This window comes from Fundulus heteroclitus, chromosome 1, assembly GCF_011125445.2.
Source record: "Fundulus heteroclitus isolate FHET01 chromosome 1, MU-UCD_Fhet_4.1, whole genome shotgun sequence".
Classification (NCBI taxonomy): Eukaryota; Metazoa; Chordata; class Actinopteri; order Cyprinodontiformes; family Fundulidae; genus Fundulus; species Fundulus heteroclitus.
In genome coordinates, this window is record NC_046361.1 from 43,934,298 (window position 1) to 43,950,900 (window position 16,603).

At 44.9% G+C, this 16,603-nt stretch overlaps 1 protein-coding gene and 1 long non-coding RNA gene across 2 annotated transcripts in view; one reads left to right on the forward strand and one right to left on the reverse strand.

Moving 5' to 3' along the window:
• The window catches only part of plxnb3 (plexin B3), a 90,014-nt gene extending 77,716 nt beyond the window's left edge, over positions 1-12,298 (forward strand). Inside the window, exons 35-40 of the mRNA XM_036143968.1 lie at positions 5,852-6,012; positions 6,171-6,318; positions 6,403-6,467; positions 6,570-6,645; positions 9,832-9,906; positions 10,040-12,298. Coding sequence (XP_035999861.1) covers positions 5,852-6,012; positions 6,171-6,318; positions 6,403-6,467; positions 6,570-6,645; positions 9,832-9,906; positions 10,040-10,144 — 630 coding nt within the window. The 3' untranslated portion in view covers positions 10,145-12,298. The remainder of the gene's footprint in view (positions 1-5,851; positions 6,013-6,170; positions 6,319-6,402; positions 6,468-6,569; positions 6,646-9,831; positions 9,907-10,039) is intronic.
• Positions 6,722-9,421, reverse strand: LOC118564805. The gene is made up of 3 exons (XR_004932046.1): positions 9,392-9,421; positions 7,260-7,355; positions 6,722-7,051 (listed from the first exon to the last, which is right to left on the reverse strand). It is a non-coding gene; the product is annotated as an uncharacterized LOC118564805 (long non-coding RNA).
• Positions 12,299-16,603: the final 4,305 nt, after the last annotated feature.

Genomic DNA, 16,603 nt, shown 5'->3' on the forward strand with positions numbered 1-16,603 from the left:
GACAGAAATACGGATATAACGACAGAAATACGGATATAATGACAGAAATACGGATATAATGACAGAAATACGGATATAACGACAGAAATACGGATATAATGACAGAAATACGGATATAACGACAGAAATACAGATATAACGACAGAAATACGGATATAACGACAGAAATATGGATATAACGACAGAAATACGGATATAACGACAGAAATACAGATATAACGACAGAAATACGGATATAATGACAGTAAATAAAGTACAGGGTGTGTTCACACCAGGAAACTCCTGTCCAGCTTGGGATGGTGTAAAAACAATGATTGGCATGGAGTCCAAAAGACGGCCACTGTCCCCAGTGGCGTCACTGATGCATCTGATTTTGACTTTCCAATGAATCGAACGCTTCTTTTAATCGTTTTAGTGTTCACGACTTTAAGTATGACTTGTCTGCTTTTATGGAGGCTGCATTTAGATACGGGCACAGCCCTCAAACAGCTTAAAGGGGTAAAGGAGAGGAAAGGTCCTAATGGTTTTTTTTTTTGGGGGGGGGGGGGTTCTCAAAAATTGTGTGGAGCAGTTAGTAGATTTCTTTTGTTATATCTTCAATAAATCTCTGGAGCTCTGCAAAGTACCAAACATCTGGAAATCTTCTATCCAGGTAACCTAAGGAGCCAAATGACTTCAGGCCCATAGCACTGACTTTATGAAAACTGACTTTATTAAAACTGACTTTATGAAAATCATCAAATGTGAACTTTTGATTCACACTCTGTCATTGCTGGATCCACTCCAGTTCGTCTACGGAGCAGGAAGGCGGGTGGATAATGGATTACTGCTTAACATGGCCCTCACTCACCTAGAGGGGCGCTTTCCATTGACTTCTCGTCGGCTTTTAATTCCATCTAACCACATTTACTGGCAGAGAGACTCCAATCCAGCAGGGTGGATACTGCTTTGACCCGGTGGCTAATTGACTTCCTGACAAGTAGAGCAAACGAGTCAAAGTCTGATGCTGTTGTGTCCCTTACTGGTGCGCCTCACGGTTGCATCTTATAATAATAATAATAATAATAATAATAATCTTTACTGTCATTGCAACATACATTCCAATGAAACATGTTCTCTGCATCTTAACCCATCCCCTTGGGGAGCAGTGGGCTCCCACTGTGCAGCACCTGGGGAGCAATGTGAGATTAAGGGTCTTGCTCAGGGACCCGGATTGGCAGTCTGCGGGAGTGGAACCCATAACCTCTGGGAAACAAACACAATGCTCTACTCGCTAGGGGTAGTGCATTGTGTTTGTTTCTTTATGGTTTGGTTTGCTGAATGTGAAAAAATGCAGAGCATCGTTAAAGAATTCAGAAAAATCATTGAAGCACAACTAAATGACATCATGGACCTATTCAAGTCCAGATGTTGGCAGACCTCACACACCCCCTGTACAAAGAGTTTAAGCCCCTCCCTTCAGGTAGGAGATACACCCACCAAGGTGTCGAACCAACAGACTGAAACACTCTGTTGTCCCTACAGTCACTGGCTGTTAAAGTTATTTAATGTTTCATAAATAACCCTCTGTCTGTTAAGTATTGTCTGGTGATGATCAGCTCTTAAGCTGATATCAAGACAACGGTTGAAAGGGATGAATTCAAGCACTAGAGATCTTTTGACAGCAAAACCTGCACACGCATAGAATAAAGGAGTGACAGCTTCTTTTCAAGTTCAAGAATTTAATAACAGAAATAAAATGAACATCCAGAGAACATCACTATGTAATGCTGTTTATCTGAATTAACACAATATTTCGATTAACAAATCCTCTCTACTAGGCTAGTGAAACTTAACTAAACTACTGAGCAAAATGAAGATAAAAAGAAGCTAAGCTAAGGAACTATTTACATGCAAAAACAAACAAAAGACAAAACAAAAGTGGTTGATCATAAGCAGAATAATTCAGTGAATCCTGGTTCACTGCAGATCTGATTCCAAAAGCATGGAATGGAGTTAAAAACATTTGACATGTGTTTCAATCCATTCACAATGCAAAGCCTGAGTTAAACAAAACATGATTTGATGAAAAAATATTTTGTTTAAGGTAAAGAACCGAAGTTCACCTTAAAGAATGTGAATTGAGGTTAAATTAGCTTAACAAATTCAGAACAACATTTGACATGTGTTTTAACCCATTCACAATGCAAAGTTCAAGTTAACCAGAACATTATTTCGAGTAAATAATATTCTAAAGACTGATTTGTTCAGTAAAATCGTTTAAACCTTATGATTGCTTGCCCTTGTTTATGCAATTCTACCTTCGGGTGCTAGGGGTCACTGTAGCGATCGGTCGCTAACCTGGTTAAAGTCTAAAGTTATCAAAATTGCCTTTACACCAACATTAATATTCCATATTAATACGGGAATAAGGCTCATAATACCATCGAAGGATGGCGTAGCAGAACGGTTAAGTTTTATGCTTTAAAACAAACTCCTTTTGAAATGTCTGGAACCGGATGTTAGCAAGGCTAATAGCCGTTTGGCTAGCTTTATTTTTATGACTAAAAATAAATAAAGCTTTAAACATTAATGTCCCATCAATGTATAAGACCCTTGTAGAGATAACCTTTTGTTATAACCATAAAACACACTTAAATGACATTAGCAATACCGTGGAATGAAAAGCTAACGTGAGCTACCTCCGTTAGCCCTTTGTTTTAAAGGCACCATGTGTCCAAATGAGTTACCAAACATTTCCAGACGAACCATTTAACTTCTCCCTCAGCTCCCTGTCCAAACCTGCCTCTTGCCTCATGTCAGTTCTGTCCACTTTGACCATTCACAGGATGAGCACTGAAAGCAGGAAAGGCTTTTTGTCTGTGGGGGGAAAACTTTTATAGCAAGAGGGAACCCCTGCTGAGAGAGAAGGGCCGTCCCCACTGGCTCTCTCTCCTCTGTGGCTGTGTCATCAGAATTCAATCTGACCTCAACCATTTTGATGATCATGGCGGTAATATCACAACACTAAACAAACTCTAGATTCTCAGGTCCTGATTTAAGGTCGCTACCTAATTGCTGAACTTTATCTTTAATTTTAACTTCAACTTCAGCTTTTATCGTTAATTTTTACTTCAAGCATTAGCTCCAGTCTATCTTTTGCAAAGGAGTGTTTTAGATTGATCTCCTTTAACTTTTACAAGTCACTTCTTTTCCTTCTGTCTTGTCTATTGCCTGTATTGTTTGTGTGATGGCTGCTATTATTATTACTTGCTGCAAACAAATTGCCTTTCGTGGACCTAGTAATGTAAAGTCAAAAGCAATGTGCTTGTACATAGAATTCAATATAAACACACATAAAACAGTTAAATTTTTACTAAGAGTAAAGGCTAGTTCACACGGCTGGATTTTTAGCCCGATTTTCACCCCGATCTCCCCTGGTGATAGGCACCGATTATCACCGTCCCTCTTAAGACAATCTTAAGAGACTATCCTGCTGTGTGTGGTGTGCTAAGAGGAATCGGGTTCCCTCAGTAGATTGTTGGGACCGCACCGACCACAAATCGAGGATATTCAACATGTTGGATTGTCTTGCCCCGATATACTAGCGTGTGTGGTGTCTCCTGAGGACAAACGAGCACGCAGCCTGGTGAATGTGACGTGTAGCCAATTAGAAAGTAATGTGAGGGATTCCCCAAGAGAAAAAACATCCATTTCATAGTGCAGCAAACGTAGAGACCCCTGCTTCGCACTCGGCTGTGAACCGCTCCAGTGAGAGCTGTAGATCACGCCCTGATGAAGCCAATAGGACCACGTCATCCGCGAATAGCAGAGACACAATCCTAAGGCCACCAAAACGGATCCCCTCAACACCTTGGCTGCGCCTAGAAATTCTGTCCATAAAAGTTCTGAACAGAATCGGTGACAAAGGGCAGCCTTGGCGGAGTCCAACTCTCACCGGAAACGAGTCCGACTTACTGCCGGCAATGCGGACCAGACTCTGACACCGGTCGTACAGAGACCTGACAGCCCTTATTAAAGGGTCCGGTACTCCATACTCCCGGAGTACCCCCCACAGGATCCCCCGGGGGACACGGTCGAATGCCTTCTCCAGATCCACAAAGCACATGTAGACTGGTTGGGCAAACTCCCATGCCCCCTCAAGAATCCTGCTGAGGGTGTAGAGCTGGTCCAGTGTTCCACGGCCAGGACCAAAACCACACTGCTCTTCCTGAATCCGAGATTCGACTATCCGACGGACCCTCCTTTCCAGAACCCCTGAATAGACCTTACCAGGGAGGCTTAAGAGTGTGATTCCTCTGTAGTTGGAACCCACCCTCCGGTCCCTCTTTTTAAATAGTGGGACCACCACCCCAGTCTGCCAATCCAGGGGAACTGCCCCCGATGTCCACGCAATGTTTTAGAGCCGCGTTAACCAACACAGCCCCACAACATTTGATTGCAATGCAAATTGTAATTGACAATAACATTTGATTGATTGATTGATTGATTGAACAAACATCCAGAGCCTTAAGGTACTCAGGGTGAATCCCATCCACCCCGGGGCCTTGTTATGTTTTTTCTCCGTTAAAATCAGTCCACAAACTATTGCCATTGTTTTTACTCGTTGTCCATGTTTATTAACTCTGAACTCACGTTTGATCCTGAGAGGATTTGCAAGATGTCCTGTCAGAAATCTGAATGATCTTAAGTGAAATCTGTTTGTGTGTGGCGTGTTGAGCTCGCCGTCTGACTGGACACCACGCAGTGTACAACAAACCTGTTTTAGCTAAGAATTTTTAGCGTTACGTGTGGTGGCGACCATTTTAAACTCTTGCTGTGTGAACCAGCCTTAAGCAGGGGCAAATAGAAATGTTTATTTGTCTAATTCTGCCAACATTTCTAGGCGATAATATGTTGTCTTTATGAAGTTTAATGTGATCCATGATTAGCTAAGATTTCTGGCTTTGTCAGAAATCGTTGAACCAATGGACTGAAAGTAGACACTGACATGCAATGTTTGCTCTTTTGGACCAAAAACTAAAACTTTAGTTTTAACTTTATTTAGCTAAAGAAAATTTTGACACATCCAGGTGTTAATCTGTTCAATGAAATCAATAATCAATTGTACTGGACTGTAGCCACCTGGTAAAAGACTGATATACAGTTGAGTGTCGTTAGCATAATTATGATAGTCTATTTTATTCTGGAGATTCTGAGCAAGTGGAAGCATGTAGATGCTGAAGAGGAGAGGACTAAAGATAGAGCCTTGGGAAGCCAGCTTAGATCTGTGGTTCCCTATGGAGATAAATAAGGTTCTATCATGAAGATAAGATTTAAGCCAGCCACTGAGCACTGGGCCAGAAATACCAACCAAATATTCTAGTTGAGATGATCAATCGTGTTGAATGCTGCAGTGAGAGCAATTACAAGTAGAATTCAGTTTTTATTCCGATCAGTATTTAGTCGGTGCTCATTGAAAACTCTCACAAAGACAGTTCAGTACTGGGATGTTTATGGTTGATTGTTTTGACATCAAAACTATTGTTCAAGTCTAAAAATCTGTTTAATTGTTTAAAAGCTATTTTCTATTGTTTTCCAAAGAACAGCAAATTTGATCATTGGTCTGTAATTACTGAGTGTTGATGAATCTAGTTTACACTTAGTGAGCGGTTTGAGCCTAACCCTAACCATTACCAGTCTATGCCTAACCCTAATCCAAACCTGAGTCCTAAAATTAACTCCTGGCCCCCAAAACAGTGAGAACCAGTAAAATGTCCTTATTTTGGAGGTTTTCCTCAATCAGCTGCAGGACCACACACACAGATGAGATCTACCTGGGCAGCTGATCAGCTGTCTCTTTGCTCTGCAGGGGACGCTACAGAAGTTTGTGGACGACGTCTTCGTGGCCATCCTTAGCACCAAACGTCCTCCTCCCATTGCCGTCCGGTTCTTCTTTGACTTTCTGGACGACATGGCAGAGAAACATGGAATAGACGACCCGGAGACCGTCCACATCTGGAAGACAAACAGGTGACACACCTGACTCACCCGGTAGCTCCTTGACATAAAGAGCCTCCCCTTCTGCCCTGCTTTCACCAACCTGTCTGGCTGGGACCCGTCTCTCTGGCCTCCCTGACTGATCTCTGAACGGCCTTTTCCCAACATGTCACTGATCTGTCTGTCTCCAGTCTCCCTCTGAGGTTTTGGGTCAACATCCTGAAGAACCCGCAGTTCGTTCTCGATGTCCAGGTAACCGACAGCATTGACGCAGTGCTCTCTGTGATCGCTCAGACCTTCATCGACTCGTGCACCACCTCAGAACACAAAGTGGGACGGGTAAGACCTGCGTGTGTCTCTGCTTGTCGGTCTGATCGATGTCCTTTGTCCATGTGACATCATGGCATGTTTCTGTCCAATCAGGACTCACCTGTCAACAAGCTGCTTTATGCCAGAGAGATCCCGCGGTACAAACAGCTGGTGGAGAGGTAAGGCCCTGGTTCTGGTCCAGTTTGTCCTCCTGTGTTACAACAGAAGCACTCTGAGTGTGGTTCTGGTGCTCCCTGCTCACTAACTGTATGTGTCTGCAGGTACTACAGCGATATCCATAGCGCTGCATCGGGATGTTATCAGGAGATGAACTCCACTCTGACTGAGCTGTCCGGGGTAAGCTGACCCTAAACTACCTCATTCTACCCGTCTCACTTTAACTCGGTGGCTCCCACCCACCCCCACCCCCACCCCCACCCCCACCCCCACCACATGACTAACCTTTTCAGCAGTTGAACAAAAAAAGATGAAGAAAATCACATATTACAATAAAATAAACTGCAATCTCCTTTAAATCACAAAACGATACAATTAAAGTGTAATTATTTTCAGTTTAACTGTTTATTTTCCTTAGAAATGCTGAATTCTGTTACTATCAAACATTTTTTTTATTTTATAAAATAACTCACAAAATGAGTCATTTATTCAATTAATTTACACTACGGCCCTCTTACAATTAAACTGGCCCCCACTAGGGGGCGCAACCCCACCTTGGGAACCACTGCATTAACTGTCGCTTCACCTGTCTCTCTGTGCCTGGATTAACTGACCCAAAACCACAACCACCTCATTCTACCTGTCTCTCTTCACCTGTCTCATCATGTCTGTCTCTCTTCACCTGTCTCTCTTCACCTGTTTCATCATGTCTGTCTCTCTTCACCTGTCTCTCTTCACCTGTCTCATAATGTCTGTCTCTCTTCACCTGTCTCATCATGTCTGTATCTCTTCACCTGTCTCTCTGTGCCTGGATTAACTGACCCAAAACCACAACCACCTCATTCTACCTGTCTCTCTTCACCTGTCTCATCATGTCTGTCTCTCTTCACCTGTCTCTCTTCACCTGTTTCATCATGTCTGTCTCTCTTCACCTGTCTCATCATGTCTGTCTCTCTTCACCTGTCTCACCATGTCTCATAATGTCTATCTCTCTTTACCTGTCTCTCTTCACCTGTCTCTCTTCACCTGTCTCATCATGTCTGTCTCTCTTCACCTGTCTCATCGTGTCTGTCTCTCTTCACCTGTCTCATCATGTCTGTCTCTCCTCACCTGTCTCATAATGTCTGTCTCTCTTCACCTGTCTCTCTTCACCTGTCTCATCATGTCTGTCTCTCTTCACCTGTCTCATCATGTCTGTCTCTCCTCACCTGTATCTCTTCACCTGTCTCTCTTCACCTGTCTCATCATGTCTGTCTCTCTTCACCTGTCTCATCATGTCTGTCTCTCTTTACCTGTCTCATCGTGTCTGTCTGTCTTCACCTGTCTCTCTTCACCTGTCTCATCATGTCTGTCTCTCCTCACCTGTCTCATCGTGTCTGTCTGTCTTCACCTGTCTCTCTTCACCTGTCTCATCATGTCTGTCTCTCTTTACCTGTCTCATCGTGTCTGTCTCTCTTCACCTGTCTCATCGTGTCTGTCTGTCTTCACCTGTCTCTCTTCACCGGTCTCATCATGTCTGTCTCTCTTCACCTGTCTCATCGTGTCTGTCTCTCTTCACCTGTCTCTCTTCACCTGTCTCATCATGTCTGTCTTTCTTCACCTGTCTCATTGTGTCTGTCTCTCTTCACCTGTCTCTCTTCACCTGTCTCATCATGTCTGTCTCTCCTCACCTGTATCTCTTCACCTGTCTCTCTTCACCTGTCTCTCTTCACCTGTCTCATCATGTCTGTCTCTCTTCACCTGTCTCATCATGTCTGTCTCTCTTTACCTGTCTCATCATGTCTGTCTCTCTTCACCTGTCTCATCATGTCTGTCTCTCTTTACCTGTCTCATCGTGTCTGTCTGTCTTCACCTGTCTCTCTTCACCTGTCTCATCATGTCTGTCTCTCTTTACCTGTCTCATCGTGTCTGTCTCTCTTCACCTGTCTCATTGTGTCTGTCTGTCTTCACCTGTCTCTCTTCACCGGTCTCATCATGTCTGTCTCTCTTCACCTGTCTCATCGTGTCTGTCTCTCTTCACCTGTCTCTCTTCACCTGTCTCATCATGTCTGTCTTTCTTCACCTGTCTCATTGTGTCTGTCTCTCTTCACCTGTCTCTCTTCACCTGTCTCATCATGTCTGTCTCTCCTCACCTGTCTCATCATGTCTGTCTCTCTTCACCTGTCTCACCATGTCTCATAATGTCTATCTCTCTTTACCTGTCTCTCTTCACCTGTCTCTCTTCACCTGTCTCATCATGTCTGTCTCTCTTCACCTGTCTCATCGTGTCTGTCTCTCTTCACCTGTCTCATCATGTCTGTCTCTCCTCACCTGTCTCATAATGTCTGTCTCTCTTCACCTGTCTCTCTTCACCTGTCTCTCTTCACCTGTCTCATCATGTCTGTCTCTCTTCACCTGTCTCATCATGTCTGTCTCTCCTCACCTGTATCTCTTCACCTGTCTCTCTTCACCTGTCTCATCATGTCTGTCTCTCTTCACCTGTCTCATCATGTCTGTCTCTCTTTACCTGTCTCATCGTGTCTGTCTGTCTTCACCTGTCTCTCTTCACCTGTCTCATCATGTCTGTCTCTCCTCACCTGTCTCATCGTGTCTGTCTGTCTTCACCTGTCTCTCTTTACCTGTCTCATCGTGTCTGTCTCTCTTCACCTGTCTCATCGTGTCTGTCTGTCTTCACCTGTCTCTCTTCACCTGTCTCATCATGTCTGTCTCTCTTTACCTGTCTCATCGTGTCTGTCTCTCTTCACCTGTCTCATCGTGTCTGTCTGTCTTCACCTGTCTCTCTTCACCGGTCTCATCATGTCTGTCTCTCTTCACCTGTCTCATCGTGTCTGTCTCTCTTCACCTGTCTCTCTTCACCTGTCTCATCATGTCTGTCTTTCTTCACCTGTCTCATTGTGTCTGTCTCTCTTCACCTGTCTCTCTTCACCTGTCTCATCATGTCTGTCTCTCCTCACCTGTCTCATCATGTCTGTCTCTCTTCACCTGTCTCACCATGTCTCATAATGTCTATCTCTCTTTACCTGTCTCTCTTCACCTGTCTCTCTTCACCTGTCTCATCATGTCTGTCTCTCTTCACCTGTCTCATCATGTCTGTCTCTCTTCACCTGTCTCATCGTGTCTGTCTCTCTTCACCTGTCTCATCGTGTCTGTCTGTCTTCACCTGTCTCTCTTCACCTGTCACATCATGTCTGTCTCTCTTCACCTGTCTCATCATGTCTGTATCTCTTCACCTGTCTCATCGTGTCTGTCTCTCTTCACCTGTCTCATCGTGTCTGTCTCTCTTCACCTGTCTCTCTTTACCTGTCTCATCGTGTCTGTCTGTCTTCACCTGTCTCTCTTCACCTGTCTCATCGTGTCTTCCTGCAGAGCTTTGCCTCAGAGGTGAACGGTCTTGTCGCTCTTCATGAACTCTATAAGTACATCAACAAGTATTACGACCAGGTAAGCCACTAACACGCCCGTGTCATGTGACCAGTCACCTGCACAGGTGCAAACCTCTGGCCAGGTCACATTCACACGCCTACATTTTATTCTCAGAAATCACCTGTCTCTACCTGTCCCTCGCTGTGTTTAGATCATCATGTCCCTGGAGGAAGACAGCTCAGGTCAGAAGATGCAGTTGGCCTATCGACTGCAGCAGGTCGCCGCCCTGGTGGAGAACAAAGTCACTGACCTCTGACCTGTGAGTCCTGAGGACGAGGATGAAGAGACAGGGACTGAAGCAGCGAAGCTGATTGGACGGCTGCTGTCTCTGTCTGTGTGGGGGACGTTCAGTCTTTTTAGAATCGGTCTTCCGGGCCCCTCACACGGCAGCAGCTGCCAACTAACATCAAACTAACGACAATCCAACCAATCGGATCAGGGAACATCGTCGTCACCTGCTGCCTTGCACTAGAATTCCCAGAGTTCTCTGCTGATTGAGTCAAAAGCACAACCTAAATCGTTTCTTCTCTAATTGTATTGATTCTTGACCTGCTGTTTTGTACGTTTTTCTACTGAAGCCAGCAGATCGCCAAACATCCCAGCACTCCTGGGAGCTGTTGGAAGTTTACCGCACGCAATAACAGAATCTGAATCAGGGAGCGTTTTCATCACGTTTCAGTGTGACTCCACTTTCTGACAGTTCAATGATGCATCGCTCCAGAGCGCTAACCCTCTCCTGAAGCTTTGCTCATCCAGAAAGGAGGGGCCCTCCAGGAGTCTGGAAACCTTTCCAGTCAGCCAGGGGTCTGGTTAGCCAGGTTCTTCAGGTGGTTCCATCTGAATTAACCTAGAATCTGCTCCAAGTGCAGCATCTTTGCTCACAGAGTCTAAAGAGAAACACCTGCAATGATGAGCCAGAGATGTAGGTCCTATTATTTCAGGTTTCCACAGAACAGAAGCAGACTGGGAGTCTTAGATCTACTCCTTCAGGTTGTCATGGAGAACCTTTACTTCTGGTCTGACCATTAGTCCTGCAGACTAGGCTCTCCTGCCCACTCACAGCTTAGTTTAGAGGTCCTTCTGGCTTGTAGATCTAGACTTGGACCAAGTTCTGGTTTCCTGTTTGGGGAAATTCGGGCCTGTTGTTCTCAGAACAGGAATGGATGAATTTAGGTCACGTTCTCCCTTATCTTCAAAAGCAGCTGTGAGAGGCGAGTCACGCCCTGACGTTCTCGTGTGCTGCGCTGCTCCTCAGTGGGCATGTGTGGTTTTCATCGGATCATGTGACCTGTGACAGGAAGTGGAGTCCCAGTGCGCTTGGATCTGAAACGTGAATGTCGAAGCTGTGGATTAATCCAAGCGATCGACGTCAAGAACAATCAGAGATCTGTGTGAGTGTTACTAACTTATTGTGTGTACAGACTATTTATATTTATTTATCCCAGCTGTGCCTTCACTCTGCAGCTAGGGGCCAATCTAAAGTGTCCCAGTGCATGATGGGAAGATAAAATCATTTGAACTGTTCAGGTGAACTCACCTGTGTCCTTCAGCAGGAAGTCAGCCCAGCGCAGATAAACAGCTGGGGCATCTGGTTCTAACTGGTTTAACTGGTTCGTTATGCTAACACCATAACCCAGAGTCTTCTGGGCCCGCATGGATCCTGTGGTACCATCAGGTCCTCCTGAACCTTAATGGACTCCTGAGGAACCCTGGTGGGCAGGCCAGTCCTCCTGGGCTCTTCTGTTGGTTTTGCTGTGGTGGGACTGATGGACAGAGTGGACTGAACCAAGCACATGGACTCTGGTCCGGCTGTAGAACTGGACCGGACTACTGGACTAGGTTCAGCTGACGCTTTTTCTTCTTCTTCTGCTGCTGTTATTTCTTCGCCACATTTTGCTGTTTGTGTTTTTTGGGCCTGTGTTTGACCCGTAGTCGTAGTTCTTTGCTCACTGTATCTTCTGCATGATGATGATGATGATGATGATGATGATGATGATGATGATGACGGTGCTTCTTCTTTGTCCGAACTTTCAATGTTTACTTTTTAAATTAAGGGGTGGAGCTTCCACTGATGACTGATTCTGAGCTCTGATTGGTCGAGCTGTTTTTTACAGAATACCGGAATTTCAAGCCTGGGGGGGATCTAATTGTGTAAATGTGCCTGTAAATATCTGTGAGGAAGACCACGATGAAGATTGATCTAAAAATGTGCTTTTAATGTGAAGGGTCACAGATCAAAAACTTTGTATCATAAAAATAAAGTTCTAATTTTAAGGCTTGTTCCTAGGTGCCAGTTTGTTCTGCTATCAGGTCCAGTTCTATGCTGACGAATAAATGATAGTTTTTTGTTGTCATCAGGTGTATGACTGACAGAAATAAATAAAAAGGAAGAATGACTGAAGCAGCAAAACTTCTGTGTTGGTCGGACTTTTGGAAAACTTTATTGTCATTGTTTAAAAAAACACAAATCTTAACTAGAAAAGGACTCAACAAAATTAAAAAGATGACAGGAAATAAAATTAATAAAACAAGGTTAGAAAAAAGGTTTAAAAAATGTAAAAAATAAATAAAAAATAAACATGTTTAATAAAACATGTTGGCAAACGTGTCAGATTTATTCTGGGTTATTTTTAATAACTTCATTAAATCTCATTGCTGAGTTCTTACATCTGTTTTTCTCATCTCTGTTTATTTGATGGATTTGTTGGACCTACAGGTCCAAAGTGCAACAATCAGTTCTGCAGACAGGATCATCAGGACTGACCTTCCCTCTATCCAGGACCTGTTCAGGACCAATAAAAGGGCCACTAGCATAGCTGCTGACCCAACCCATCACAGGTTATTCAGACTTTTACTTTCAGGGCGGCGCTACAGAGCGCTGATGGCTAAAACAAGCCGACACAACCAGGTTTTGACTCCAGGCTTTGAACACCTTACGGCTGGGTGAAGGGAAACTAAATCTTTATTTCGGATCTGTGACTTTCAGAAATGTCTGTCCGTCCGTCCGTCTTCTTCCTCTTATCCGGGGTCGGGTGGCGGGGGTAGCAGCTTCAGTAGGGAGGCCCAGACGTCCCTCTCTCCAGCCACTTGGGCCAGCTCCTCAGGAGGAATCCCAAGGCGTTCCCAGCAGAGAGACATAGTCCCTCCAGCGTGTCCTGGGTCTTCCCCTGGGTCTCCTCCCGGTGGGACGTGCCCGGAACACCTCACCAGGGAGGCGTCCAGGAGGCATCCTGACCAGATGCCCGAGCCACCTCAACTGGCTCCTCTGGACGTGGAGGAGCAGCGGCTCTACTCTGAGTCCTCCCCGGATGACTGAGCTCCTCACCCTATCTCTAAGGGAGAGCCCAGACACACTACGGAGAAAACTCATTTCAGCCGCTTGTATCCGGGATCTCGTTCTTTCCGTCACGACCCAAAGCTCGTGACCATAGATGAGGGTAGGAACGTAGATCAACCGGTAAATCGAGAGCTTCGCCTTTTGGCTCAGCTCTCTCTTCACCACAACGGAAGAGAGAGCTTCCGTTGTGGTGCTCTCTCTTCCGTTATGATGACTGAAAATTAACGCCCAATTTTACATCTGATGATGGGCTAAATAACCCCTCCCAAAAAAAGCTAGGAGCAGAGACTAGGAGCTAGGAACAGGAGATAGGAGCAGGAGCTAGGAGCAGGAACTAGGAGCTAGGAACGAGAGCTAGGAGTTAGGAGCAGGAACTAGGAGCTAGGAACAGGAGCTAGGAACAGGAGATAGGAACAGGAGCTAGGAGCAGGAGATAGGAACAGGAGCTAGGAGCAGGAACTAGGAGCTAGGAACAGGAGATAGGAACAGGAGATAGGAACAGGAGCTAGGAGCAGGAACTAGGAGCTAGGAACAGGAGATAGGAGTTAGGAGCAGGAACTAGGAGCTAGGAACAGGAGCTAGGAACAGGAGATAGGAACAGGAGATAGGAGCAGGAGATAGGAACAGGAGCTAGGAGCAGGAACTAGGAGCTAGGAACAGGAGCTAGGAACAGGAGATAGGAGCAGGAGCTAGGAGCAGGAACTAGGAGCTAGGAACAAGAGCTAGGAGTTAGGAGCAGGAACTAGGAGCTAGGAACAGGAGCTAGGAACAGGAGATAGGAACAGGAGCTAGGAGCAGGAGATAGGAACAGGAGCTAGGAGCAGGAACTAGGAGCTAGGAACAGGAGATAGGAACAGGAGATAGGAACAGGAGCTAGGAGCAGGAACTAGGAGCTAGGAACAGGAGATAGGAGTTAGGAGCAGGAACTAGGAGCTAGGAACAGGAGATGGGAGTTAGGAGCAGGAACTAGGAGCTAGGAACAGGAGATAGGAGTTAGGAGCAGGAACTAGGAGATAGGAACAGGAGATAGGAGTTAGGAGCAGGAACTAGGAGCTAGGAACAGGAGATAGGAGCAGGAGCTAGGAGCAGGAACTAGGAGCTAGGAACAGGAGCTAGGAGCAGGAACTAGGAGCTAGGAACAGGAGCTAGGAGCAGGAACTAGGAGCTAGGAACAGGAGATAGGAGTTAGGAGCAGGAACTAGGAGCTAGGAACAGGAGATAGGAGCAGGAGTTAGGAGCAGGAACTAGGAGTTAGGAACAGGAGATAGGAACAGGAGCTAGGAACAGGAGATAGGAGCAGGAGTTAGGAGCAGGAACTAGGAGCTAGAAACAGGAGATAGGAGCAGGAGCTAGGAGCAGGAACTAGGAGCTAGGAACAGGAGTTAGGAGCAGGAACTAGGAGCTAGGAACAGGAGATAGGAGCAGGAGCTAGGAGTTAGGAACAGGAGCTAGGAGTTAGGAGCAGGAACTAGGAGCTAAGAACAGGAGATGGGAGTTAGGAGCAGGAACTAGGAGCTAGGAACAGGAGATGGGAGTTAGGAGCAGGAACTAGGAGCTAGGAACAGGAGATAGGAACAGGAGCTAGGAGCAGGAACTAGGAGTTAGGAACAGGAGATAGGAACAGGAGCTAGGAACAGGAGATAGGAGCAGGAGTTAGGAGCAGGAACTAGGAGCTAGAAACAGGAGATAGGAGCAGGAGCTAGGAGCAGGAACTAGGAGCTAGGAACAGGAGTTAGGAGCAGGAACTAGGAGCTAGGAACAGGAGATAGGAGCAGGAGCTAGGAGTTAGGAACAGGAGCTAGGAGTTAGGAGCAGGAAGTAGGAGCTAGGAACAGGAGATAGGAACAGGAGCTAGGAGTTAGGAGCAGGAAGTAGGAGCTAGGAACAGGAGCTAGGAGCAGGAGCTGTTATTAAGGGTATTTGGATGCAGCCAATGACTTGATGCAATCTGCTGGCTTTCCTTAGAAAGAAAACTTTTAACCAACCTGTCAGGAGGATTTGATTGAATTGACTTTGGAGCAACCCTTGAGAACAGATGCAAGAATCTGCATCGTTATTATCTCACCATAATTAATAAAACTTTGGTTAGATTTCACACATCACACACAGACACAACACCTAATATTTGAATGTTTTCAAACTTTATTGTATTGGTGCATTTAAATTAGTTAAATGCACCAACAGCACTTCTTGAGAAGCTAAAAGCATGCAAATAGTTCTTAGCATCTGCTGAAATTTAAATGACAGGATGATGTAAAATTCTTGGAGAAGTTGATAGTTTCAAAATAGACACAGATAGTGCTGTATAAATAAAACTGAATTAAATGATTCTGTTTTCACAAAACTGATGTCTGGTCAGTTTAGCCCAGGGGTCTGCAACCTGTGTGTCCAGAGCCGCATGTGGCGCTTTACACCTTCAGCTTTGGCTCCTAAAAAACAAAAATGTGTGTGTGTGTGTGTGGGGGGGGGTTGGCCGATGTTTCTAAATGTAAAGGTAATTTATTAAACGTAATTTAATTGCTAGCTTTAGGATGCATTTATTTCTGCAACATATGCATAACATTTCCAGAAAGAAAGAAACTAACGGTGTATAGAATATTTTACTATAGATACTCCTTTATGAGGTATAATTTTGTCAATAGGTTGCAAACTACCTGCTTTTTTATCATTTTGATGCCATTTGCTACGAAAATCAAGTGTCCAGTTAAACAAAAATACTGTTGGTTAAATAAAAAAACGGTTGATCTTTAATTTAAAGAATGTAAACAAATTTCCTATAGTATACTATAAAAACAAGCTCTTGTTTCAAAGACAGAGTCTCTAAAAGTAGAATGGGAGGCAGATCCTTTAGCTATCAGGCTCCTCTCCTGTGGAACCAACTCCCAGTTTTGGTCCGTGAGGCAGATACCCCGTCTACTTTTAAGACTAATGTTAAAACTTTCCTTTGTGACAAAGCTTTTAGTCAGAGTGGCTCATGTTACCCTGAGCTACCTCTATAGTTATGCTGCTATAGGCTTAGGCTGCTGGAGGACATCAGGGTCTATTTCTCTCACTCTGCTGAGTTCTCCTACTGCTCTCCAATCTGAATTGTTTATTGTTATTTCAGCTTTTAACTTTTTGTTCTCTGTCATTTTTCTCTTCATAGAAGGTACACCTGGTCTGGCGTTCTGTTAGCTGTGACATCATCAGGGGAGACAGATCATCCTCTATTACCATCTACCATAGAAAGTACTCCTGGCTCAATGTGAGCTTCTGAGCTTTCTGTGTCTCTGCTCTGTCTTCTCTAACATAGAAAGTACTCCTGGGTCAATGTGAGCTTCTGAGCTTTCTGTGTCTCTGCTCGGTCTTCTCTAACATAGAAAGTACTCCTGGGTCAAT